This window comes from Sinocyclocheilus rhinocerous, unplaced genomic scaffold (genome assembly GCF_001515625.1).
Source record: "Sinocyclocheilus rhinocerous isolate Xijiao unplaced genomic scaffold, SAMN03320098_v1.1 scaffold1252, whole genome shotgun sequence".
In the NCBI taxonomy this organism is placed as follows: Eukaryota; Metazoa; Chordata; class Actinopteri; order Cypriniformes; family Cyprinidae; genus Sinocyclocheilus; species Sinocyclocheilus rhinocerous.
The window spans coordinates 603551-630705 of NW_015640452.1; the positions used below are offsets into that span (position 1 = coordinate 603551).

A 27155-nucleotide genomic window follows, 5' to 3' on the forward strand; every position below is an offset into this window, starting at 1 on the left:
AACAAATTAAAATAGGAAAAATATGCAATATGAAAATAATTGAAGACAAAATGTGTTTTACTGAGAAAAAAACAGATTTGGTTTTTAAAAAGCCTTTTTCCAAAAGGTACACCTGGAAAAAGGGGGGGGGTCGTCTTATAATCAGGGTCGTCTTATATTCGGGCCAATACGGTAATATCGGCAGCATATTCGACAGGCTCATATCGGCTAAACGATATATCAGTCGGGCTCTATTAAATATTACTGAACACAACTAGGATTAGGACTACACTCCTTATAGCAAGAAAGCATACATAAATGTTTATTAAAGAAATAGTGTGGATTGTGATGTTTTTTTTTATCAGCTGTTTGGACTCTCATTCTGACGGCACCCATTCACTGCAGAGGACCCATTTGAGTGCAAGTTCTGTAATGCTAAATTTCCACAAATATGTTCTGATGAAGAAACACACTCATCTAACATCTTGGATGAGGCGTGATAGTGAATACATTTTCAGCAAATTTTCATTTTTGGGTGAACTACTCCTTTAATCAGTAAAAGGGTTAGTTAACCCAAAAATGAAAATTTGATGTTTATCTGCTTACCCCCGGGGCATCCAAGATGTAGGTGACTTTGTTTCTTCAGTAGAACACAAACGAAGATTTTTAACTCAAACCGTTGCAGTCTTGTCAGTCATATAATGGCATTTTGGGTGAACTATCCCTTTAACACTTCCATAAGAAGCTGCTCACATCTGTACCAAATTCAAAAATAAGAGTACAAACCTGTGCAGGTGTGTCCGACTCATTGATTGGCTGACCATCAAACCTGAACCTAATTTGCCTTATAGATAAACCCTAAAAAAAAAAAATTCAAGTTAGATCAAGTAGATGATGTGTGCAGATCTAAGGATCACTGGAGCTCAAGCTGCAGTCTCACCTGTCTTTCGCAGTAGGCCTTCATCAGTTTGCTGAGGGGGGTATGCCTCTTAATTTTAAACTGGACCACAGATCCATCCTGACCGGCCACTTTCAAGTTGATGTGGTCATTTTCGGTCTTCACGCCCTCCTGAAATGAAACATGCAGAGTTTGTGTTAAATAAAGACGAATCATGAACATGCACCGTGTTGTTTTAATCACACTGAAGGGTCTACACACATCACATTTGAGCTAAAGCCACATTATGCTTCACATGCAGTCCCTGTATTCACAACATAAGATATTATGATACTGAATAACACGTTTTTAAGCGACTAACGACGCGCTAAACAACCAGACTTGAGTCTCTAACATCAGCATCTATTAAAACACTGCTTGGAAAAAAAGGGCTGCGACGTGAACAACTGTGCGACGCTTTCGGTGCAACTGCGTTTGGCGCAAAGTTCAAGCAACTATCCGCCATGAAAGAAAGCCAATCTGAGTATCTCGTTGATGCTGAAACGAAGCGAAATACTGCCGGTTAATTTTTAACGACAAGAGATGTTATAATTCTCCATGTAGTTGGATGGATGGCTGAGTTTCATGACCATATGCGGAAAATGCGCAAAATCTTGGTTGAAAACCTCTTTGTTTCCCCACATATCAAGTGCAGGATCCAGACATCTAAATTCATGCATTATAATCACATTAAAATATACCTCTCCGTGCTGCTGGAGCTCAGAACACAGAGACATGCATGTACCTTTGGCTTCTCTTCTGACATTTTTGTAGAAATGTAGGATTCTCCCGGTAATGTGGATGTGACGGTAACACAAGTGCGCTGCTACCCGCTTCTGTCCTCCCCGCGCTCTGCAAGAACGCGCAAACCGGATTCCCTCATTTGATTGGCCCGGGTAAAACCACGTGATCCCCAGCAGGGAGCCGTAGCCCGAGAACGCGCAAAACCAACTCGTCCATTTTATTGGACAGTATGACGCCTCGTGACCAATCCTCATGTTCTGAGGCTCTTTAACTACAAATTACTTTCAGTTATGAACATAATTTCAACATGATAATGTGTATTACTTTTGCTTAATGAAAAATATTACATTACTTCTTTGGGGTCTCATGTATAAAAACAAAAACATGATTAAACATGATATATTTCAAATGTAATTACATATAAAATAACTATATATAAAAAAATATCAAATTACATATAAAATAAATAAATAAATAAACTTACATCATCCAAAAAAAAACATGAAAAAAATTGTACAGTTGATGTTTAATGTGTCACAAAATTACTAGCAATACAACCAATATGATTTAGGTAAAAAGTTTTACATTTTTATCATATACAGTAAACAGAAAACAAATGTACAATATTCACTTTTATTGTTTTCTTTCTCACAGTTTATCTGACTTTTGTAAATTGCACTGACAAATAAACCCCTTTTAATAAGCTAGTAATCAAAACACTGAAAAATGCAGCACACAGGCAAATTATATTGAAATGCCAACAAACTAGCAAAGGCAGAGACAAATCAATTTCACTTTAGAAAGCATATGAAATGTGTAGGAGATAAATCTATAAAGCACACTGGATTATAGCACGTGGTCTACTTTATGAAAGACAAGTCCTAGTTTAATCAGAGTAAAAATGCTACACAACTAAAATCTGCTGAGGCTAAATAAAAAATGAATTTCATGTACAGCCAACCAATCAACAGGCAAAGTCCAATGCAGACTCAATCATCAACATGTCTTGCTTAATTTGTTTGATGCTTATTTGGATTTGCAAATGTCATTAATGTACTATACTTACAAGGCTTCATAAATACATCTAAATTGAGGTTTGCTGGAAGATTAACTGAAAATCCAAGTGTGAATGAATTAAATTTCAAGCCAAAGGCAACAATGTATGTTTGTGTGGTCAGCTGGTAACTGGTATATTTAGGATCTTTCTAACTCAAAGAAAAATGGAGTGCTGGATATGCAGGGAATTTGTTCTCTTTTTACGACAGGTAAAAGAAAAGACAACAGTGGTGCATCATCAGAAGTTTCTTAGCTATTCTCAAATCTGGAGTACGGGTTATCCTTTTTCAAACCTAAAACAGAGGGAGCACAGATAAAACTCTGAAACACAGTGTAACTACAGTGAAGTAAAAAGATACTATTTATTTTATATCATTTATGATGAAAGAGAAGTCTTACCGTATTTGTTTCTCATTTCTTCATGCCTCTGCCTCATCTCTGCTTTCCTGCAATCAAATAAAGAACTTTTTTTCTTACTGAGCACTATTTCATCAAGACAAGACTCACTGGTCTCCACAATTCTTAACAAAATAATCAAACGTATGAAATTAATTTTCTCAAAACAAACCGTACCTCTCCTCTTGGCTGAACTTTCTCAGGTGAGCTTGTCTCTCCATTCGCTCATCACTCCTTTTAGACCTTTCAAATTTTCAGGGGAAATTAAATGTAATCATTTCTTATGTGTTACAATGTTATAGTGATTTGTTATTAACAATTAATAGCAGTAAATCTCTCTCTCTCTCGCTCTCTCTCTCTCTCTCTCTCTCTCTAAACACAACTGTAGTCATATTTTAAAAGGAATGTCAAAAAGTAAAACAGTGCTCGTGGTCCAGAGTGTTAAAGCGATTTGCTTTACTTACTGAGTCATATGATCACAGCTAAGTCACTTCCAAGTATTGTCGTTAAACAGTTATGCTTATACATGACTTCTTATTAAAACATTACGATTTCTAAGAAATCAGACGATATGTTGGACGATTAATTCAGTAAATGTCTGCTGGCCAGACAAACTGCAAAAACATTGGCTGCGTTTCAAAACCTTGAGAGCTGCCGACACAGACAGCATTTGGGCATCATGAGCGACTTCTGAATCTGAACCGATTGTGCGAAATGAGCTGATGTCCAAAATGCGACCCAAGTAGAGAGAGTTCGACAAGTAAAGACTAAGCCATTGTTTTACCATATCTATACGGTTAAAACGCTTGTAAACACACAGCAGTATGGCTGAAACTTACTCGATGCTGGACTTGTCGTCTGACCAAAAACTATTACAAAACTGAAGGCAAAGAAAACAAAAGCCCGAGTTTGGATCATGATGGCAAACACAGCGGGTCTGTGTTGATTTCAGGCCTGGCTGGTCATGTGTTTGCTGGAAGGACTGAACGACGACTTTTTCAAGAACCTCCCAGTTTCGAGTTTAGAAATAGTGGTTTATGGTTAAGCAGGATTTAAAGCTATGATTTAGTTGTTGTTTTTCTGACGAGCAATAATGTGGATTTATTACAAGTATATAACAGGTTACATAAAAAAAAAACATGAGTTTGGAATACACATGAACCGATCTGTAAACTTTTTTAAATGGCTAATTTTTGTAAAACAAATATTTGTAATCTTTTAGGCTAAGTGCAATAACATGTTCTGCCTCTGAACGAACTTTTTTTTTTTATATCAAGAAACTTTATTTTTATGTATTGATATTTAAATTTTTTTTTGCTGTAATTCATCATAGCTAAAAAGTATGTTGTGTGTAGGAGAGAGCATACAGGAAAGGCGGGGATTTATATTTGAGTAAAACATATGACTTCAGAATTTACTGCCCACAGTGCTGTTGCTCATAAAGCACACTATAAAACAAATCTTTGACTGAACCTGTGCAGTTATCATATTTGAAGGGAAGACACTTTGTGGACACATTGCCTTGCACCGGAGAATCGAAGACTCTTCAGGACCCTGAGTCCATACTGTAAATATCTCTAACACCCTGATATGATGCATGCTGATAATGGACCACTATGCCTTCATAGGGAAATTAAAATCCACAGCAATGCACCTTTTTGTTCATCTCTATATTATATATTCATCTTTATATATTTTGTAACAAAGTTGAACAAAAACAAAATCAAACAGTTAATCTCCAAACATATTCTTATTACAAGGGATGAATTAATGCAAGTTGTAATTTATTATTGTATATCATATGCATGAGATTGTGGAAAAGCGGAGCACAAAGTTAATTTGATAGCACTTAAATAATCCACACCAATCTGGAATTTAAATAATTTATTAAGCATTTTGTAAATCCAGTTACAAAAAAAAAAAAAAATTGTTTTGATTTGCATCCTCTACACAAACTGGAATATTTTGACGCTAAACTAAAGATGATGACACGCACATTGGCAGTGAACTGACCAGCAGCTCAACAGATTTATTAATGGAGCAATAACAGAACTTTGAATGAGGTTGTGGTACCACATAAATGTGACATCCTCCATTTATATTATCACTGTGTTGCATTACTGATGTAGGGAGTCTGTACACAACATACGATCAACTCAACATCACCATCCATACAATGACACTAACACTGAATAAATACCCAGCCCACCCATAATTATTCACTCTCTTTTTAGGCACACAAAGTCATCCTTCAGTTACAAGTATGCAGGCTTCCTTAAAAAACATTCTTAAGAAAAAAAGACAAGCATATTCCAAACATCTGTCTCAAAAAAGGTTTGACCTATAAACTGAAATGCATCAATTTATCTTGAAAGAAAGTATTTACAACTGACCTACTGTGAAATAGCACAGAGTCATAGCTTTTCTGCAAATATCAGTACAGCGGTATTCCACCAGTTTCCAGTCAGATCACGTTGCTATAACAAGTACAACACTGCACTGAAATGTTGAGATATTGCTTATGTCTTTATACTGTACCTGAGCTTAACCCAGAAGAGGCCGTTCACACGACACATTTTTTCCATTGTTTTTCTGTGTAAACGTGCTAAATGGACATGTTTGACTGTTTTTCTAAGTAAACAAAAACACAGCAATGGAAATGCAGCAAAGTTGGATATCAAAAATGCAAGACAAGGGGTCTAGAGACATGTTTTTATAAAAACGTTTAACTCGAGTGCCACATTTTTAGGACGCTGTGTCATGTACGAGACAAAAGACACGGCACTTCTAACGTATGTTTACATATACATAGAAATACATCAATGGAAAAGCAGTGCAGTGGACTGCAAAAACACGCTCTGTTTGAATAGCCCCTCATGCACAATACATGAGATAATGCATGGATGAAAATGGCAAGACAGGCAGAAAAACTTTTCCTCATCCTCTGAACCTAAGGAACAGTAACAGATAAACAGTAACACAGGAAGCCATCTAAATGGCACAAATGTGCACAGACCAGTCCTTGTGCGGAGTAAGGCAAATGGACAAGTTTTAACATGGCTGTTGAGGCCTTCGATCACCTCAGGCTATTAGTCTTTGAAAGCTCTCAACAAAACATTGTTTTGTGTGTAACATTTAAGACCGTGTTTTGATCTTTTCACTTCACAGAGTGTTCAAAACTGAAATTGGCCAAGATCAGAAAAGCAGAAAGGAGCATGTTGAAGCATTCAGGACTTTGAGGTATTGGCGATGAACATTTGCTGGTCAACTAGCATTGCATCACGTACTAACCAGGCGTGATGGGATAAAGGAACGAGTGATGATTGACAGGACAGTCTGTTAGTAGCCCCGCCCACAGTGGAATCTCATTGGTCCAAAATTCTACTTCACATAACTGAATATTAAACTTCAACCATGATACGTTGTCAGAGTATCATTGTCTACACACATGCAGATTTTCTTATCACTGGTTCCTGTATCATCATCTTATATTCATCAATCCACATCCCTGCGGAGTTCATTTTTCCATCAGTGTGAAGGAAGTCTCCCTCGTCTTGACTGTGATTGGTCAGCACTCATCACCTGATCCAGTTGCTCCCAAAGCTGGCCACTGATCTGACACTGCATCGTTTCTTAACTATCATGTTGATGTAGGCTTTCATTATCTTGGTGATCTCTCCAACCTGAAACAAGCCACAGTTTATTCACAGTGAACAAAACTGAAGAAAGCAAACCAAGAAACACTTCTATTCAATTACATATTGATTATGGGATAGTTCACAACAAAAATTTTAAATTCTGTCATCATTTACTCATGTCGTTCCAAAACGTATTCTCGAAAAACAAAACTTTGAAGCTTCAAAAATGTGATGTAATTCTTATGAATGAAGGGTTAAACCCAAGTACAAACATACAGCACATTAAACGTGGTAAACGGTGTGATACAAGAGAACAAACCATATTGGTTCTTGTGGAAGCTCAAACATGACATGTGAGAACAAACCTCATTGTAGTATGCTTGAGTTTCCGTTTACCATATTTAATGTGCTCTATGTATATGCGCTGATCAAAGTTTCTATGTGAATAAAGGCCTAAATTAAATCTCATTTTAAGCAATCATGTCTCTTCAGAAGACTTGGATTAAACTGCTTGCTTCATACTGATTATGTTTTCAATGTCTTTATGAACTCTTTGAAATGTCAAAGTTTTGGTGAATGAGCTTTCAATGGAGGGACAGAAATATCTTCATTTCTTTTGAAGATTAACCAAAGTCTTATGGGTTTGGAACGACATCAGGGTGAGTAAATGATGACAGAATATTCATTTTTGGGTGAACAATCTGTTTAAAATGACATTTGATTACCTGAGGTGTCTCAAAGAACATGTCCCTCCCATCCACGGTGATCTTGTATGTGCTGGCGTGAGGAGCTCCAAAGAAGACAATGTGTTCATAGGGGAAAGTCTCCAGAGGTTTGGCCTCTCCTCGCTTATACACAGACACGTTCTCGGCACTCACGCTCAGCCAGAGATCATGAGGGAAACCACCTTCTTTACACTGCACGCAGAATCACAAGAAGTGTCAGATTAGCCAATCGAAAAAGTATCCAGATACTATCCTGGATTCAAAATGCATGTTAATGTAAATGTCAAGTGTAAAGTGGGGTCACCGAGACTTGACCATTTTTGACCATTTCAATTAATGTAATCATCTTACATCCTCATGTTTCATCCTCGGTTCTTACCTCCACATCAAACAGCGTTGATCCATACCCAGGCCACTCTTTAATGATGTTCATGTATTTGAGCATGGCTTGGTGCTGATCCAGTCCATGCAGCCGACTCCATTTTTCCATAATGTTGGCCCTGGTGGCTGAAGTCTCTTCCTTGATCCACATTTCCAGCATTTGTTCCTCCTGCATGCTGCGCTGCTTCTTCATGGTGCCTGTCTTCAGCCCCCGCCGCAGCGTGCCGTCCAGGAAGCTCGTTCTCCTCCTTTCCAGGGTTTGTCCTGATCCGGCTGCGCCTCCTACTTTGGTGAACTGAAGTATGCGGCTGCGCAAACGGCCGGTGGGGTAGACGCTGTCCAAGCTCCAGTTCACCCGAGACACATCCCCATACAGGTACTGCAGACGTAAAGCAGCCAGGTGCTGGAGGGTGTCCTCATGGGCAGGAAAGTGACTGCTTATTAAACATTCATGAGCCTGGAGAGATGAATAAGACAGAGACTCACTTCTGACTTCTTCTGAAGTCTGAAAATGATATTTTTTTGTGTTTTTCATGTTCGCAGAGGCCAATTTTTGAAAAGAAAACAAAGCTACATAGTCTAAAATCAAAAACAAAGGTGCAGTAAATTGAACAGTACTGAATTACAGGGGTTACGGTTTAGCTAGTCATCACTGTTAGCTAGTTAACATTGTTGCTGATAGATGCTGTATCCACACAATTCAATTATCTTTCTCCAATGATGACCGTTCAGAATCTGATTTTTGATCATGAAAAACACTACGGGTAGTGATTTGAACAGAATAAAGGCAAGAATTGAAAATATAAATTCTAAATTTATAAAAATATAAATTCACTTCTTCAGCAGCTTGCCAATGGACAGAGAATCTCAATTTATGTTCCAGGGAACAGCTCTTTTATCCTAAGACATGACTGATATCAGAAAATATCACCAAATGCAAAATATTCCATGCTCAGAATCAATGCTGTTGATACTAAAACTGAAACTAATAAAAATATATCAGTAATTAAAACAAAGCTGAAATAAAATAAAATAAAATATAGAATTATTAGTCTTATAAACTTTAAAAATGAGAAATGTTGTCTTGGAAACTAACTGAAATAAGTAAGTTTAAAGGTGGGGTAAGCGATTTTTCAAAAATGCTTTAGAAAACTGATTCGGGCCGACTAGCAAAACAAACTTGTATCCAATCAGCAGTAAGGGGGGTGTCTACTCATGATGTGGAGGAGAGAGCGTTCAGTGCACTGGACGGACATTAGCGAGCCGAGTGACAGAAAGACAGATATGGCGGATAAAACCCAAAAGAGGAAAACGTCTGCGGAACAAAAGAAGGCTTAAGGCAAGAAGTAGGACCCGTGTAAATATCGGATCAGCTTTCCAGCGCTGGAGAGAACTCAAGGAGCAGAAGGCCTGTGATCGGACGCCGAGGTTGCTTTGTTTCTTCTCGATAGGTGAGTAACACCGTGTCTGCGCCGCAACAGCTAAAGTCTGTCTAGTACACTGGACACGACAAAGCGACCGTTGAAAATCATTAGAAATTTGTGTCAATACGTCATGAATAGAACGCAGCAGCAGTTTTCTGTCGGGGATTTGTCGTGTCTTGCCACGCCGCATCCAGTGTAGACCATATATATGTATACAGCATCACTGATTATAATGAGTTCTATAGTATTTTGTCACGCCGCGCCACTCCCTTTTGGGGTAGGGGCGTGTTTGTTTTGGTGATTTCAAATGTCAACATTGGCTACCAGAAATCCCTTACCCCACCTTTAAGTTGCTAAAATAGTTTCTCCAGGTATTACACACCTCGATTGATTTGAACAGAATTAGAGGCAAGAAATGAAACTATAAATTACTGACCTGCTCAAACATGAAGACAAACTCCACTCCTTCCTTGGGCATGCTCTCCACATCCAAGAAACAATACAGTTTGAAGTACAGCTTCCATGGGCCATCTTCCTCCGCTTCACTTCCTGCCAGCCTGAGAAACAAGCACCACAGCAAACAATCATTTTTTTGTTTTTTCAGTGTTTTTAGAGGCTTTGGAGATTATATTAGAGCATTACTGCTTTAATAACCAAGTGACCATGACACATGCATTTGGCAGCGTTTTGTAAGAACAGAGTTTATTTTCTGAGAGTGAATAGGTGCAGCTTTGTGGCGTAATTTTACCTCTCGAACTTGGCCAGCACATCGGCCACAATCACCCTGCTCTCAACGGCCCGGTCGATCAAGATGTTATGCTCAAACAAAGCAAACATGTTCCTACTGTCCTCCATAGCCAAGCCTCGGATCAGTTTCTCTACCACCTACACATGGAAAAGAAACAAAACACTTCCCCATCAGCGTATTACACCACGGATTCCTGATTAAGAGGAAAATGATCTATATCTAGGCATCCACAGTTTTCTGTTCTCTGTAAGGCACAGGTAGACTTTTATGTCCCCTATTGGCCAGAGCCAAAATCATTATTTGTTATATCATTGTTTGTTTTATAACGGCATGAAAAAGGATGATTTTTATTATTACATCTTATGGGTACAAGAGTGCAATTCTGAATAATCTAATTTCTGCTTATTCCCTTTAAACACTGGGTTCTTGTGTTATTATGTTTTTATGATATTGTTGCAGTACAGAGTCTGTCAGCATCCCTCACCTCTCCTGCAGTAGTGTGAGAGTTGATTGAAATCTTGCAGGAGCCTCCACCATGGCAGTAAACGGTGGTCGTCATCTCCCGTCTGTGCAAAAGGGCGATGATCTCCTCTTGCGAAGGCACAAACTCCCGCACTTTTGTCTTTTTCAGTGACTCGCCAATGAACACAGCGAACATCTCTATTTCTGTTCCAGGGAACAGCTCCTTTATCCTAAAACGTCATTGATATCAGAAAATATTAATGGCACCAAATGCAAAATATTCTGTGCTCAGAATCAGTGTTGATATTGTTAACTAAATCTAAAACTAATAAAGTAAATAAAGTAATTGAAATAAAGCTGAGATAAAATATAAATATTAAACTTTAAAATTTTTCTAGTCTATGAAAATGTATGATTTAACAGTGTGAAAGTAGATGTCATATTCAAGGAGTAGCTACAACACCTTTTCAGGTGGAATCGGAGGTATCTGAGGATACCGCGGCTGGGCAGGAAGGTGCAGCTCATGCAGGTGAGCAGATGCCAGTGTGTGTGGTTGGCAGGGCTGTTGGGTTGAGGCACATGATTGGTTTGTTTGATCAGCTGACAATAGACTTCATCTCTGAGCGGCCGCAGATCTTGACATGTCTGTAAGATGCCTTGAATAATGGGCATTGGGTCTGACACAGCTTCCATCTCCTGTAATGAGTTAAAGATCTTGACTGCCTCATCTTGCAGGCTAGTGTAGCCTTTCTCTTTTTGCACTGCAAGAAGTAGGACAGGAAAAGGAGACAGATGGAGAAAAGGACACAGACACAAAGGATTAAATCCATCATCCTACCAATCCAAATCCAGAGTTCAAACGATAAAACTGTGCATCACTGAGCAAATAAATCATCAGTGAACAATTCAACAATGGGGCCAAAATATGTGAACAGCAGAGCATGCTTTGGCTCGAATAATAAAGGAGTGTCCAGAGTTAAATAAACATTAAGCTTTATTAACAGCATAAGCGGTCTGCTGTCAGTTAGCACAGAAAATGTTTTTGTTATTGAGTTTGTAAAAGGGTAGTTGACATGCAATGCAATTAGACATTTTTCTAAATTCTTGGATAATATGACCTACAATTAATTGAGTTTTGAGTATGGAATATGTGCACTTTTATTTAACAAATATAAAAATCAATTTAAATAATTTTATTATTTGTAATTTTAATATTTTAAAATTAACAGGTCATGTTATAGGACTATTATTTGTATGTATGTGTATATATATATATATATATGTGACCATGGACCACAAAACCAGTCATAAGGGTCAATTTTTTTTAATTGAGATTTATACATCATCTGAAAGCTGAATAAATAAGCTTTCCATTGATATATGGTTTGTTAGGATAGGACAATATTTGGCCGAAATACAACTATTTGAAAATCTGGAATCTGAGGGTGCAAGAAAATCTAAATATTGAGAAAATCGCCTTTAAAGTTGTCCAAATGAAGTTCTTAGCAATGTATATTACTAATCAAAAATTTAGTTTTGATATATTTATAGTAGGAAATTTATAAAATATCTTCATGGAACATGATCTTTACTTAATATCCTAATGATTTTGGGCATAAAAGAAAAATCGATAATTTTGACCCATACAATGTATTTTTGGCTATTGCTACAAATATACCCAAGCGACTTAAGACTGGTTTTGTGCTCCAGGGTCACATATGTATAATTTTAATAAGTATTTCAAATAACAACTGCACAATTTTGCATGCTTTGAATCCATGTCACAACCTTGTATTAAAGCCAGAACATGATTATAAAAATAATAAATGAATGAATGATGTATTGTCTACAGTATTATTTTAATATTACTATTATAGTATTTATTAATATTGTGAATTAGCTTTTATTTTTACATGTTCAGTTTTCATTTGAATTTTAGTTACGTTTAAGTAATTTTATTATCTGCTTTCATCATTTTACTAGTTTTTTTATATTTCTATATTGCTTTAATTTATTTTAATTAATTTTTTGTTTTTAATCTAATATTTTTATTGTATTTTAATTTAGGTTTATTTAAATTACCAAAATTTCACATTTATTTACAATTATGCATTTGGAAGACACTTTTATCCAAAGTGACTTTGGATACTTTTGTATTCAAAGTAAACATTTTGTCAGTTCATTCTCTGGGCCTTGGCTTTGCTACCACCATGCTCAACTGTTTAATCTACAGGAATGTAGCTCAAACAGTAACAGTTTTAACAATAACAGAACTGATTGTCTACAACCCAGGACATTTAATAAACAAAGACAGTCTCATTTCCCTGAAAACACAGGAATAGATCAAGATCAGTGTAAAGGAGAGACTCACAGCTGACATTGACCTCTCCGTACGGCAGAGGCAGCAGGGGCGAGTGCAGTGGGTGCTGTGTGTATCTCAGGATGGGGTTCCTCCAGTACATCTGCTCCACAGCCTCCACATTAAGACTGCTCTCCTGCACAACCATGAAAAGAACGATGGCATTTGTTTTTTTTTTATATTCATTTAACATAGTGTACATCCACAGATTGCTGGAGGTGGAAACACAGCACACAAAGGGTTTGCTGTTTTTACCCTGCTTGATTAATAGGTCAAAGGTGCTCAATTAATTCAAGTTTCAGAGCATAAATGATCAACTCGACATAATTAACCACCTCAGCTCTACTAGCTCAACAGGTGGCCCTAAACTAGCTAGTAGTCCAGCTAACCAGATGACATGTAAAACTAGTTATTAGAATCTGGTTTTATCTGGATTTTCTTGCAAGATAAAGGTGCACTCAATGCTTTTCCCCACTCATTAAATTATGGGTATAGCACTTGTTTTGAAAAATTGGTTTACATTCATATAACTAAATAAAGCCATTTTTATTTTAACCATGTTGACCAGTTTAATACTACTGACTTTATACAGATCCAGCAGTGGCTGTATGTTTTTGCTCAGGATATACATTAATCATGGCGAATAGCATAGGCTACTGTTACAATGGCACTGGTAACTGAAAATGTCTTTTAGGCATCACCGCCACTAGATGTCATTACGGCGTCCAGCAGAACACAAACTGACATGACTGAGTGCTAGGGATGTAACGATTCACTCAACTCAGGATTCGATTCAATTCACGATTTTGATTTCACAATTCAATTCGATTCACAATTTTTTTTTTTTTTTTTTTTACAAAATGAGATTTAAGACAAATTATAAATTAAATGTGTCCTTTTATTATTGCTTGAACAAAATGCTGCACATTTCTTTGTGAAATTGAAATATAACACTATAATAATATACTAATATAGCACTTGCATATTATTGCTCTTTTGTTGGTTTTGATTGCTTCTATCGTCCTCATTTGTAAGTCGCTTTGGATAAAAGCTTCTGCTAAATGACAAAATTGTAATATAATGTAAATGTAAATAACAAAACTAAATTGAGATTTTAAAACAAGCCCCAAATCAAATAAATAAGTAACACCAATGAAATAAATCTCTTCATATAAACAAAATAAGGCTTTGTCTGTGCTCTTCCCATTTAAAATTAGAGGCAACCACTGCATTTTAATCATGATCCAAACAAAGATGCTGCATACATGCAACATGAGCAGTTTTTAATCTAAAGTGGATTGTATAATTTCGAAATTTGAAGCAAAAACTTGACATCAGTTTTGTGAAACTATACATAAAAATATCTGCATGAAACTGAATGAGACGCAGATTTACTCTCTGCCAGCAGGTGGCGCTTAAAGCGTTTCCTTGGTTTCCGCTGTAAACAAAGCAGCCCTGCACTTATGAACTTTAATATGCATTATACAGAGGCAAGAGGAAAAGAAAAAATACCATCTAACGATTTGAATCATGACATATTTGAATTGATTTTCAACCGACTCGCGGTTAATCGTTACATCCCTACTGAGTGCATCTTTACGATTCAAAATGACTCAAATCTATTGCATAGATGTAGAACAGAAGCACACAGAAATAATCAAACAAATACAGAAATGAGAAAAAATAGGAGAAAACAGTGAACAGCACACAGAGCACTCATCCGTGTACCTCACTTAACACTACAGTTTTTGACCCTGAGGGACTGTCGGGGTTCGAGAGGTATCGGCTTCCACAACTGAAACATGATTGTTAATCAGATGAAAAACCTTATTCCACATGGAATCATGAATTCAATTAGATATTTTAGAGTAAATGTACCTTGATATCTCGGATGAGTTGCTGGGTAGGCGTTTCTATGGGAACCTTGTTGTCAATGGCCACCTGAATGGCTGAAGCCCATCTCATGGCTTCGTTCAGTAGTTTGGTGTAGAGACGGTAAGAATGCTTCCTCCCATGGACTATTATGTTCCAGTAACCTGTGGTGAACGGAGGTATTGGAAACGGTGCAAAGAACATTTGAAGAAATCTCTCTAGATCTCATTTTCACACTTAACAATGTGTTCTGCATAAAAATGTGTGAACTCACCTGTCTCCTTGTAAACTTTCTCATCAGGCTGAACAACCGAGCAAAGGCTGTTGAGCACCAGTGTTCCCAGTTTAGAGGCGCTGCGCTCTGATGATTTATAATAATCCAGTGAGTTATTGGTCAGAACAAACCAGCGTTTCTTGAGCTTGAGAGATGTGCTCTTCCCACTGGACTTCATCTCTTTATGCAGCCAACCTGATAAAAAACATTGAAAGAGGAAAAAAATTACAATCAAGAGAGTATGAGATGATTTTGCCGGTGTGTATTTTAGTGACCATAAAATTTAAAGAATTAAGATTTAAATAATAGTTACAAATTAGTTCATCACAAAAGGGATGCTAACAGGGTCCTAGAAATTAATATTATTAGGTATTTTAATAATATAACAACTAAAATCTACAGATATCTACAGACAATGCAATTTAAACATATATATATGTGTGTGTGTGTGTGTGTCATATACATGCATATTTGCTAATATACCAAAGAGGCACAGCAAAAGTTGGCATCAGTGATTCATTGATTAAAGAATGTTTTTACACAAATGTACAGTACAATCAAACATTTGGGGTTGGTACGATTTTTGTTTTTGAAAGCTGCATTTATTTGACCAAAAATACAGTAAAAACAGTAATATTGTGAAATATTTGTACAATTTATAATAACTGTGATGGCAAATTTGAATTTTAAGCAGCCATTACTCCACATGATCCTTCCTTTTTGTTTAGAAATCTTTCATAAAACGTTAAAAAGAACAGAATTTTTGTACTTTTGTAACATTATAAACGTCTTTCCTGTCACCTTTGATCAATTTAATGCATCCTTGCTGAATAAAAATATTTTATTTTTATTTATTATTTTATTTAGTCATTTAGCAGACGCTTTTATCCAAAGCGACTTACAAATGAGGACAATAAAAGCAGTCAAAACTAACAAAAGAGCAACAATATATAAGTGCAAATGACAAGTCTCGGTTAGCCTAATGCAGTACACGTAGCAAATTATTTCTTTTAAAAAGCCGCAGTGGTGTATGAAGGACACAAATGGCACCCATTTTTATACAATGATTCGTCATGACCTCAGTGATGTTGCAAGTACAGTGCTGGTAAATCTCTGTATCCTGTACAGACCGGTCTGACTCACCTCTCACTATGAACTCCTGGCCGTCTATTCTTGAGTCTCCTTTAGGCTTCTGCAGAAGGCCGATCCAGTGGTGCATTTCCTCTGGCGTGTCAGTGTTGCAATGAATCACACGATTAGCAGTGATTATAACAAATGAGTTTGGCCTGAGGAAAATAAATCTTATGAGTACAGCACTGTACGACCATTATATCATGAATACTTAAAAAAAAAATCTATACATTAAATTCCAAATTAATAAATTAAACGCATACAGTGTTATAATGTTAAGCTCAACACTCATGATATCATACATTACCTGTCCGGACTGTCAGAGGCACATACAGAGTCGATAAGCCCAACATCCAGTGTTCCCTGAGCATGAAACATCACGTAAAAATAAAATGTACATGTCACATTTACAACACTTAAAGGTGTTGAAAGTGATTTCAGATGTTTGCTAACTTGTGCAAGAGTTGAACACTCACGACTGCGTTCTTGGGGTTGGCCTGTTCATGCTGCATCTGCAGAAGCTGTTCTGGAGTGGCACTGTGGACGCGGCTCAGCACATTGAACCAGCCACTGCAACACAAGCATGACAGGTATTAGTCAATATGACATGAGTTGCGTTACATTACACCACTAGGGGGCACAACAGATGAATATGAAATTTACACACAATGAATAAACTCTATTGATCAGGCACATTGGAATAAAATAAATACACATTTTAAATGTACCTAGCATCCTCAGGAGATTCTGCATAGATCTGGTAAGTCCTGTCCTCGGTCACAATATTCAGTGCATTCTCCTTCTCATGGTTGTCTAAAATCTCCCTATGGGAACCACCACAGATCATCAGTCGATGAACATTAAAACTTAGAAATGCAACAGTAAGAATGGAAGCAGCTCCAATTGGACTCCATCAATTGGTGTTTTGCTTGTAAACATGAGGCAGACAGCCAGTTGCAGCAGCAGCTATGTATTGTCATTTACAGTGAAACCAACATCTGGGCACTGAGTTCTTACTTGGTAGCTCGAATGTCAATGGTTCCCTTCAGTTTCTCCTCACTGTCGTTCTCAAAATACATGAGTTTAGAGTCTTGAAGGACAAACCAGCGCATCTTCCAGTTTCTGCGGGACAGAGTGGACATCCCTCCACCTTTCTTGTACAGCCAGCCTGACTTGAGAGAATCCTGCTTTGCCCTGAACCACATGAAAGTCTCGTCTTTCAAAACACACCAGCGCCTGCGCCACGGGATCATCAGCCCACCTTAAAGAGGAAAGATAAGAAACGGTGCAATGAAATATTAATCTTTTACCTCATTCTATCCATTGATATGTTCAGTTTGAGCAATATCATCCAGTGATATAGGAATAAACGAAACAATAAGGAAGTATATGGTAGGCAACACTCACTTTTCATATACAGGTAGCTGTGGAAATAAGGAGGTCCACCTCCGTTTAGCAAATGCACTCTACCATTGGACACCTCCTCGTCTGTATCCACATATCCATCATTCTCATCATTGCTGTCAATGAACTGTGGGGAGAAAAGGAGTGTGAATGTCAATAAAAGGCTTTTGAATGTACTATACTACTGTTCATCCACTGTTTGTAGTCCTTTTTTTTTTAAAGAAATTAATACTTTTATTCAGCAAGGATTAATTAAATTGATAAAAAGTGCAGTAAAGACTTCTACATTGGTACAAAATATTTCTGTTAAATAAATGCTGTTCTTTTCAACTTTCTATTCATCAAAGAATCCTAAACAATTTCCACAAAAATATTAAGCAGCACAAATGTTTTTAACGTTGATAATGTTAAAAACAGTTGAGCTGCTTAATATTTTTGTGGAAACCCTGTTTAAGCAGCAAATCAGCATATTAGAATGATTTCTGAAGGATCATAAACTTTCCGAAAACAGTTATTTTAAATAGTAATAATATTTCCCAATATTACTGTTAGTACTGTATATTTGCTCAAATAAATGCAGCCTTGGTGAGCATAAGAGACTTCTTTTAAAACATTTTAAAAATCTTACTGACCTCAAACTTTTGAATGTCAGTGTATGTTTTTACTAAAACAGCTCTTCTTTACACTGTAACCGTACACTCTGGAGCATTTTGTGTTTGCTGCGGTAGGACATCTGCATTTCACTGTCTAATCCTACTAGTTAATACAAACAAAAAGAGCATGACATCAGTAAATGTCCTCCCATTGTTAACTGTCATGTCAAGTTTCACATTACACCCAAACATAACCCGAATCAGGTCTCTTGAGTTCAAATATTCTCCAAGAGTCAACAATCAAGCTGTTGCAGGATTGTGTTTGGAGCAGGTGTGACAAGCATTGGCTAATCGCTGCACAGTCTGGGAATACCCCGAGGGACAAAGACTCAATATATATCAAATCATATTCACCTGATCCCCCCATGCTGCTTTAGCAAATAAAACATGAGTAGCTACAAGAAATCCAAAGCAATAAAGCATTTGAAGGTGCATTCATTACGGTATTATGCCAAGTTTAAAGGTCTTGAAAGAATTAGGACAAAGTGCTGAGTGTTTTTGTTTTGCTTCAGGCAATACCGGATCTCACTACCCTGACACTGAACTGTATAAATGTGATGAAATACATATTCCTTTCATGCCAAATGCCTTATGAGGCGTTCACACGTTGCAGTGGCAAAGCAGCTGGAAGTCACTCATTTTAAATGAATGTGAGTGACAGTGACCGTTGGAGATGCCACAAAGATTAGCAGACCTCAACTTTATGCAAATCCTTAGTGACTACTAATGGACGTACAGACAGTGAAACTCACATGATCTACCAGCTGATACAGCAATTGTGTAGAAACACTACAAGCAACAACGGACAGGTTTGTAGGTCAACTAGTTACCCATATTTGTTAAGATCAATATTTTTGAGCAGCAGTCCCTCAAAGGACATGAACTAATAAATGCAACTTTTCCAAGAGCGTTGTGATGTGCTGACTGTCCACTGTTGAGTGGACAGTCAGCACATCACTGAGATGAACATGCTGAGATGTTGTCTTTAAAATCTGCTGCTACAGTAATCCAAGCAGTGGCAGGGCTCGCAAAATCACTAGCCCGACATGCCGGGGCTATTGTGTTTTCCAGTCGGGCTACCAAAATGTATCAACACCCTATCATAAATACAGGGTTCCCGCGAGTCCTTACAAAGTCTTCAGTTTAGTTGTATCAAACTTAAGGCCATAAAAGTCTTAAATACCTTAAATAGTATAAGAAAAGTCTTTATTATAATTTCAAGAAGTCTTAAATTAAGACAAGAATCGCTATACGGATTAATATGACGACTGAACTTCAAAAGGCTGATTTCATTGAATAGGCAAAAATATTATAGGCTGTCTTCAGAAGTTTTGATGGCATTTTCATTAAATTTTTCCTGTAACGCCTGATAAAGTAGCGTTTATGAGTGCAGCGCTACTTTGTGTACCGCCGTAACCGAGGAAACCACTGTATTTCTGCCACTCCAAATTAATTACAATTAATTTGCATTTTCAAAACTCTTAACCAAAATCTTAAGAGTGCCTGCCCGAAGTGCTACCAGGCATTTTGAAATTATGAGAGCCCTGAGTGGTTTTGCAACAAAGTGGAAAACTCAACATCAAATTTCAAGACAATTTCTTGACCAACTGTGAGCAATGATTCAGTTGTTATGCATAATACATACACTGTAAAAAAAAAAAAAAGTTTTAATGCACGTTTTACAGAGAAAATGCTAAAAGTAAAAAAGCTAAAGTAAAAGACTGTTAATTAACTGTAAGTTACCTTGACATATATGGTAAAAAACATAAATGGTTTAGCATTATACATTATATGTAATTTTACTCCATTTTTTCCCCAAATAAAATGTATAAATACCATATAATTTATGGTGAGAAACAGTAAAAGAACATGCCCAGAAGTCCCTGTGTGACCTCACATATGATTATATTTTATATAATTCATTATTTTAGTATCATGTGTTACCCTGATGGTGTTTTGTGTGTGTGTGTGTTTTGTCTATTGCATATAAAATATACAATTCCATCTCATGCCATCACATTTCTGGCAATCAAGGCTGCCATTTTTTTTTTACCATAAATACAGCCATTTTTTTTACAGTGTAGGTTTCCATTTTATGGATTAAAAAAAAAATTAGATGGGAGGGGAAAAATACGTTTCAATGCTTTTGCTCACAAACCTTTGCATTCTCTTGCAAAACTATTGCATTCACCTGAAACTTCACATTTGTTCACAAAAGCACTTTAAATATAGTTCTGAAATATACTTACAGGTGCATCTCAATAAATTAGAATGTCGTGGAAAAGTTCATTTATTTCAGTAATTCAACTCAAATTGTGAAACTCGTGTATTAAATACATTCAATGCACACAGACTGAAGTAGTTTAAGTCTTTGGTTCTTTTAATTGTGATGATTTTGGCTCACATTTAACAAAAGTGAAATACAATCACTCTCAGTGTGAATGCACTGTCAAAGTGTGAAAAGAGTGAACTCACCGAGTCTGAACTTCCTCTAAAGGAGTCTGTGCTGTTGTAGGTACAGGAAGATCTATGTAGCACTTCCTCATCAGTGAGGTGTCCGTCATTAGTACTTCCTGCATCCCCACAACTCCCCAGCGCCTCCTCAAACTCCTCTTGGTCATAGTCCGACTCTGTGTCAGGCAGAATACTGAAGCTGGTTTCCTCCACTGGCAGTACAATCTCTGTTATCGTCTTCCTGGCGTTTTTATACACCACTCCATAATCTCCTGTGGTTGATGGCAGTGAAGGTGGAGGAGGGGGTGGAGCTGTAGTTGGAGGGTGGGGGATGTCTGAAAGTCTGTTTTGTTTGATGGAGGAATTGGATTTTGGCCTCTCCATCCGTGCAGGTGAGGATGTGGCCACCAGACCTTCAGCAAAGGCGGGCGGTGGAGGCGGAAGGCTGGAGAGAATCTCTTTGTCCATGGGCACGGCAGCTGGGAGAGGAAAGTCGCGGAGTGGGATACACTCGTCGTCCGCGTGGAAGCCTTCATCCACCTCCTCCTCGGCCAGAGGTGCAGTGGTCTCTGACGGGTCGTGAAGGTTCTCCTCGCTGGAGAGCGACTGCTCCAATCCTCCAAAGTCCAGCATCTCCAGGAACTCAGTAGCCACACGTGAAGCCTCTTTCTCCAGGCGGTAGATCTCGGCGTCCCTCTTCTGCCGTACTTCGTCTCTGGAGCTGCCGTTCAGCAAGGACACCCCTTCGTCTCTCTGTCTCTGTAGCCGTTCAATCTCTCGCTCCAGCCGCAGGATCTCCTCCATCTGACGACTTTCCTCTTCAGACGAGTACTGGCACAGACTGTGGGACACGTCCTTCTGGAATAAAGGGGAGCGATAGTGAGGATGCACATCAACAATACACAGTTCATTCTGTCAATTCAGAATTTTTAACATTCCAATCAAAAAGCACAATGCTTTAACACGCACTATGGATATTCCATGGTATTCTCTTTGGTTTTGGCATGTAAACATCGTGGTTCATGAATATGGTAATCATTCAGGTTTAATCATTCATATTTGTTAATAAGAGTGTTCATTATAAACTATAAAAATATTTAATATAAATTAATAATAAATAAAGAAATGTATATATCTAGCTATTCAGTCCATTAAGAAACATTGAACAAATAAGGTTAGATTAAAATGGGAGAAAGAATCCGGTCTAAGCATCTCAGGGGAAGACTGGCTGAATTTCTGTTCTGTACAGGCTACTTCTACCAGCTCGGGTATGTGGAGAGAATTCTGCTGGCGAAATATTATTAGATACTTTACGACCCCCAAGTTAAAATCTATTCAGACTGGCGAGAATGGAAGTGGTCTGTGTTGGAGGAAATGTGGGGAACAGTTGGCAGATCATTTTCATGTATTCTGGAGCTGCCCAGCCATTCAGTCATATTGGCAGGAGTTAATACAAGCAATACATATAATTTTCGGTAAGGGAATTGATTGTTCTTTTTCTACAATTTATCTGGGCAATTTAGCAGCTAATTTGATGGAGAAAGATAAATACCTTTTAAATATATTATTAGCTGCCAGTAAGAAAGCTGTAACAAGAAAGTGGCTACAATTAGAACCTCCAACAAAGACTGAATGGCTGGACATTGTGAACAGTGTCCAAAACATGGGATGACGTTCGCATTAAACTTAAGGATGGATAAATACTTACAGTATTGGGAAAAATGGATTGTGTTTATGATTCTTTGACACGGCTATTGTCTGCTGTATCATCTGATATATACTTCCATCAATATGTTTATGTTAGAATCTATAGGTGACCAAATGACTGTTCTGTTGTTTAGATGTGATTGTATGTTTTTTTTTCTAAAGAAAGTTACAAAAAAAAAAAAAGAGAAAAATGTATGAATTCTTAATTTAAGTAATTTATTATTAATTCATAAATGGATAAATGTATGTATAATAGTAACATATATATAATGTATAAATTACATTTAAAAATGAATAAATGTAAATGTAAATAAAAGTATTACGTTTTTGGGGAGTTGCACCACATGACATTTTACAACCTGAACTAACCTCACCATATCCTAAAAAGACCACATTATCCGAATTCTGAGAGGCTTACTGACTTCTCTATGTCTCTATGATATCAAATATCTTTTTTTTTTTCTCTGCATGTGTCTACATTTCCACACCATATAATAAGTTATTAAATAATATACTGTAATATAATATAATATAATAATTGGCTTTAATAATATAAATATTCAGTGAATCAGTTTTTCTAAACTACTTTTACAAACTCATTAGGCTTTTCAAGAGGCTTTATAGCCCATATAGCTCAGTACCATGGCATTACGATTGTACTTACCAATGCACTATGACTATTATACTATGACCTTTTGTAAGTGAAGACAGAAATTAGGACAATACAAGAGATATATCATTTCCAGATTTAAAATCTCTCAGGAATGTAAAATCAAATGTCCAATAGAAATAATACCTTGTGGTTGTGATGAGTTTTCTCCACTAGACTCCTAATATGAGGCAAAACAGGAGGGAATCCTTTTAGACAGGGATTAAGCACAGTCCAGCAGCCAACACAGATTTTGGATGACCTAAATTAAAACTCAAACATTTGCCCGGATTGTGTTTTACCTGCTGTGCCCTGCCTCTCTATCCTCCAGTATCTGTTTGTTCTTCAGCTCTTCCTGCCTCCTGTTCGACTCTTCCTCTTCCTGCTGTATCCGCAAAGCCTCCTCTTCCTCCTCTTTCCTTCTCCGTTCCTCTTCTTGAAGCCTCTGTCTCTCCTCCTCTTCCCTCTTTCTTTCTTCCTCTTGTCTTAGTCTCTCTTCTTCAAGCCTCCTCAGCTCTTCTTGTCGTCTCCTCTCTTTTTCCACTCGTCTGATTCTCTCCTCCTCTTCTCTCCTTCGTTTTTCCTCCAAGAGCTGCCGGTAGAGTTGTCGAGCGATCTGTCCGCGGATGTGTTTCTGGAGGACCACGGCAGCAGAGCGGAAACGCAGGAAAGCTTGTCTCCAGAAGTGAGCGCGGTAGTTCTTTTGGATAGTGATGGTGCTGGTCTGGACTTTTTTATAGTTTTTTCTGAGAGGGAGAGTTACAACATTAGAGAGCGAGCCCTTGAGGCTTTTCAATAACGATTCTTTGACAGGGATATTACAGTAATTTTGAGTATATTACAGCAATTACTCAATAAACAACTCTGTCATTAACACATCAGTAGCTCATTTAAAAAGCAATCAGTGTGACAAATATGAAATAGGGTCAATAATATAAAATACTCTGGCTAGTTGGTGTCTGTGATAAAAAAAGACATTTGATCTGAGTGAGCAGCTGTGCCACAGTTCTCATACATTTATACCAGGCCACTTAAATGAGAACATTTCACATCTGACCTGTAATGTTGGACAGAAAGAGTCTGTATGTATGTGACTTTGTGGATGCTGACCTTTATACAAAATGAAGGCAAAACAGTCACTTCATCAACCCCATAAATAACATCAGGACTGAGGTGCAAATGAATACTAAACAGCCAGGAATCAACATAGTGTCTCAGCAGACCCTTCACACAAAACAGATGTTGATATTTTGAAGTTTGTCGTTTTTGATTTACAGTGGTATCAAAGCAACCTGCTGAAAACATCATAAACTAGTTTGCTGGTCTTATCTAGTTTAAGCTGGTCTCCAAGCCTTTCCCAGATTATCTTTAGTTGGTCAGCCAGATGTTCTCACAGCCTGATTAGTAGACAATTTCTAAACTCAAAACTCAAACTAAACCAGCACAGTTTAAGCAATTTTCTTCTAGCAGTGTAGCATGTAAATTAATTCAGCTTGTGCATGTAGTGCAAAATATTCAGTATTTGCAGTGAAAAGACTCTTGATGACTTTTCATTGTGTATCCCTCATTTGTTTCCCTGCACTTTCATAATGAATCTAATCCACTTTGCATTGCTCTCAATTCACTGCTTCACGCAGCCCTGGTAAATCATTCTGTGATGCAAACTTCCATCTCATTCACATGCTCGATTAAGGCAATCCATCCACTCAACTCAATAAAAAGCAACTAAAGTCACAACGACAGTCTTTGGTAACTCACCCAACCCAATTCAACAGAGCGTGTTTACACACAAACACACACAAATCTGCACTAACCTTGCCACATAACTTAGTATGTGGGCCCGGATCACCATACCAGCCGCTGTGCGCACCTCCTCTCTTTGCTTCTCCAGCCTCTGCTCCAAAGCTTCTTTCAGGAACACCTGCAAGGCACCAAAGAAGAAAGACAAGGAGAGAGAGAGGGAAGAGGGTAGGTTTAGGTAAACTGATGGGTAACTCTCTCCAGGCGGTGAGAAGAGCACGACTCCAGTGTTCTCAGCAGGCTACAGGCTACAGGGAGCTGAGCTGTGGAGCTCTGCCATTGTGCTGAAACCACAGCGCTCTGATTTCCTGTTACTGCTGCTGCTCGGGCTATTCCAGACAGACTGACGTGCATGGACAGAGAGAGAGAGAGAGAGAGAGAGAGAGAGAGAGAGAGAGAGCCTGTCTCAGAGACAGGAGACATGAAGGCTTAACCCTTTACTCACTGACGCTGACTCATTGAAAAGAAACCTCAAACCTAAATGTAAAAGAACATTTATACTAAACAGCACTGGACATGTAAAGCTGTAGTTTGAGTAGTTTGACACTAATTTAACAAGTTTTACACATTCAAAGAGTTCACCCAAAAATTCTGTCATCACTTTCAGTGATGCATCAAATTCATTTACTCACCCTAATGTTGTTCTAAACATGTTTGAGTTTCTTTCTTCTGCTAAACACAAAATATGATTTTGATTTACTCAAAGAATGTGGGTAACCAAACACTTGACGGAAGCCACTGACTTGGAAGTCATTCCACGGAAGTCAATATCTACTGTGATCTGTTTTACCCCTATTCCTCAAAATATCTTCTTTTGTGTTCAACAGAAGAAAGAAACTCAAAGAGGTTTGGAAGAGCATGAGGGTGAGTAAATGATGACAGAATTTTCATTTTTTGGGTGAACTATCCCTTTAAGGAATAACTTGTCTTTTAAAGATAAAGACTGTACTCAACATTGTTTTAATTTTGCATTGTGCAGTCCACCGCTCTCAATGTATTTTGCTATGTTGAAATAACAGAACTTCTCAACTAGTGTGGTCTTCAAGGTGGAGATGGTTCATACCGGTTAAGCTAGTAAAGAAGACTGGTGGGAACACCAGGAGAGCAGCATCCAATATAAATTATGTACTATAATGTACATTCTGTACAGTCTGTATGTGGTGGCATTACCAGAATCAGGTCCTTTCAATTAATATCAACCCATACACATAGCATCATGTCTGGCCTCCCACAGATCTTTTAAGCTCATTGTGAGATTTCCTGGAACCGACGACCCAGATGTTCCTGTAATCAACGTCGCACAGCTGCAGACACACACAGAGGAGGAAGTTTCCTCGTCCACATCCTTCCCCCATCCCACGCAAAAAACCCTGAGCCCCGATCTAGGGATCACACTTCCTCAACACACAATCAGCATGGATATAATTACACACAGGTTGTTTTGTTTCGAGCAAGGGAACACAATCCCAGACCCCTTTCTCGATCTGACACCCCTCCTCTCACCTCCACCCAAATCTGACACTCACAAAAACACCACGAACAAAAGCCAGCACCACCACTCATTCTCTATGGATCACAATCACGCACTCCTGAATGAAATCATAAAAGAAAACAGTCCTTGAGCCATGATAACAACCATAGCGGATCCCTGAACACATACAGCAATGATGGACACAGTCATAGGTCACTGTCTGGAGCTTTGACTCCCAAACTAGATTCCACCAAGATTTGCTGGAATACATTAAACTGTTTTACACAAGAGACTGTATTTATACAGAAACATGAAATGCATGTGTGGAACATATGTGTAAACACTGATCAAACAACCTCCATACAGCACTGCCTGATGTCTGCTGCTAATAACACTTCATGTGGCTCTACAATGACACTGGTCCAGAATCCTGACTCTGACTGTGGTTTTTCTGTAGATTCCTAACTGAAAAAGAAAAAGGGACACAACCACCCATTCCCAACAGAACACAAGTTGGATCTTCAATATGGTTGTTTTATTTAAATACATAATATTTATTTTTAAAAAGTGCCAGATTTTTAATGTGTCTACCAATGTTGGCCCATGCTGGTTTAAGCTGGTCTGGTGCAAGTCTTACTGGTGAACCAGCATAGCCAAGCTTTTCCTCAACAAAACTTACAGGGATGATGATATTTTGAAGAATGTTGGTAACCAAACAGTTAAAGGGGTCATATGATGCGATTTAAATTTTTCCTTTCTCTTTGAAGTGTTACAAGCTCTTGGTTCATAAAGAAGATCTGTAAAGTTGCAAAGACTAAAGTCTCAAATCCAAAGAGATATTCTTTATAAAAGTTAAGAGTCAACCACGCCTACCTAAAACGGCTATTTCTA

The 27155-nt window shown here is 37.8% G+C and overlaps 2 protein-coding genes and 1 long non-coding RNA gene across 6 annotated transcripts in view; all 3 read right to left on the reverse strand.

The window, feature by feature from the left end:
* LOC107752882 (small ubiquitin-related modifier 3-like) overlaps positions 1-1840 on the reverse strand; it is a 3547-nt gene extending 1707 nt beyond the window's left edge. Inside the window, exons 1-3 of one of the 2 annotated variants that reach the window (XM_016568952.1) lie at positions 1662-1840; positions 920-1048; positions 766-837 (exon numbers count right to left, since the gene is read on the reverse strand). In XM_016568952.1, the coding sequence (XP_016424438.1) occupies positions 766-837; positions 920-1048; positions 1662-1682 (222 nt within the window). In that variant the 5' untranslated portion in view covers positions 1683-1840. Of the gene's footprint in view, positions 1-765; positions 838-919; positions 1049-1617 lie in introns of both variants that reach the window. The other variant, XM_016568951.1, reaches the window with a different exon arrangement.
* Positions 1841-2280: 440 nt separating this feature from the next.
* Positions 2281-3364, reverse strand: LOC107752924 (uncharacterized). The gene is made up of 3 exons (XR_001641411.1): positions 3290-3364; positions 3116-3162; positions 2281-3009 (listed from the first exon to the last, which is right to left on the reverse strand). It is a non-coding gene; the product is annotated as an uncharacterized LOC107752924 (long non-coding RNA).
* A 1675-nt stretch (positions 3365-5039) lies between these two features.
* LOC107752883 (unconventional myosin-X-like) overlaps positions 5040-27155 on the reverse strand; it is a 73532-nt gene continuing 51416 nt past the window's right edge. For 2 of the 3 annotated variants that reach the window (XM_016568953.1, XM_016568955.1), the window contains exons 21-40: positions 24808-24914; positions 23296-23739; positions 23141-23174; positions 20659-21495; positions 17534-17657; positions 17144-17387; positions 16855-16950; positions 16603-16696; positions 16434-16489; positions 16139-16281; positions 14996-15190; positions 14728-14885; positions 12862-12985; positions 10954-11251; positions 10513-10720; positions 10029-10165; positions 9717-9837; positions 7855-8313; positions 7476-7667; positions 5040-6795 (exon numbers count right to left, since the gene is read on the reverse strand). In XM_016568953.1, coding sequence (XP_016424439.1) covers positions 6691-6795; positions 7476-7667; positions 7855-8313; positions 9717-9837; positions 10029-10165; positions 10513-10720; positions 10954-11251; positions 12862-12985; positions 14728-14885; positions 14996-15190; positions 16139-16281; positions 16434-16489; positions 16603-16696; positions 16855-16950; positions 17144-17387; positions 17534-17657; positions 20659-21495; positions 23141-23174; positions 23296-23739; positions 24808-24914 — 4176 coding nt within the window. In that variant the 3' untranslated portion in view covers positions 5040-6690. The remainder of the gene's footprint in view (positions 6796-7475; positions 7668-7854; positions 8314-9716; positions 9838-10028; positions 10166-10512; positions 10721-10953; positions 11252-12861; positions 12986-14727; positions 14886-14995; positions 15191-16138; positions 16282-16433; positions 16490-16602; positions 16697-16854; positions 16951-17143; positions 17388-17533; positions 17658-20658; positions 21496-23140; positions 23175-23295; positions 23740-24807; positions 24915-27155) is intronic. The other variant, XM_016568954.1, reaches the window with a different exon arrangement.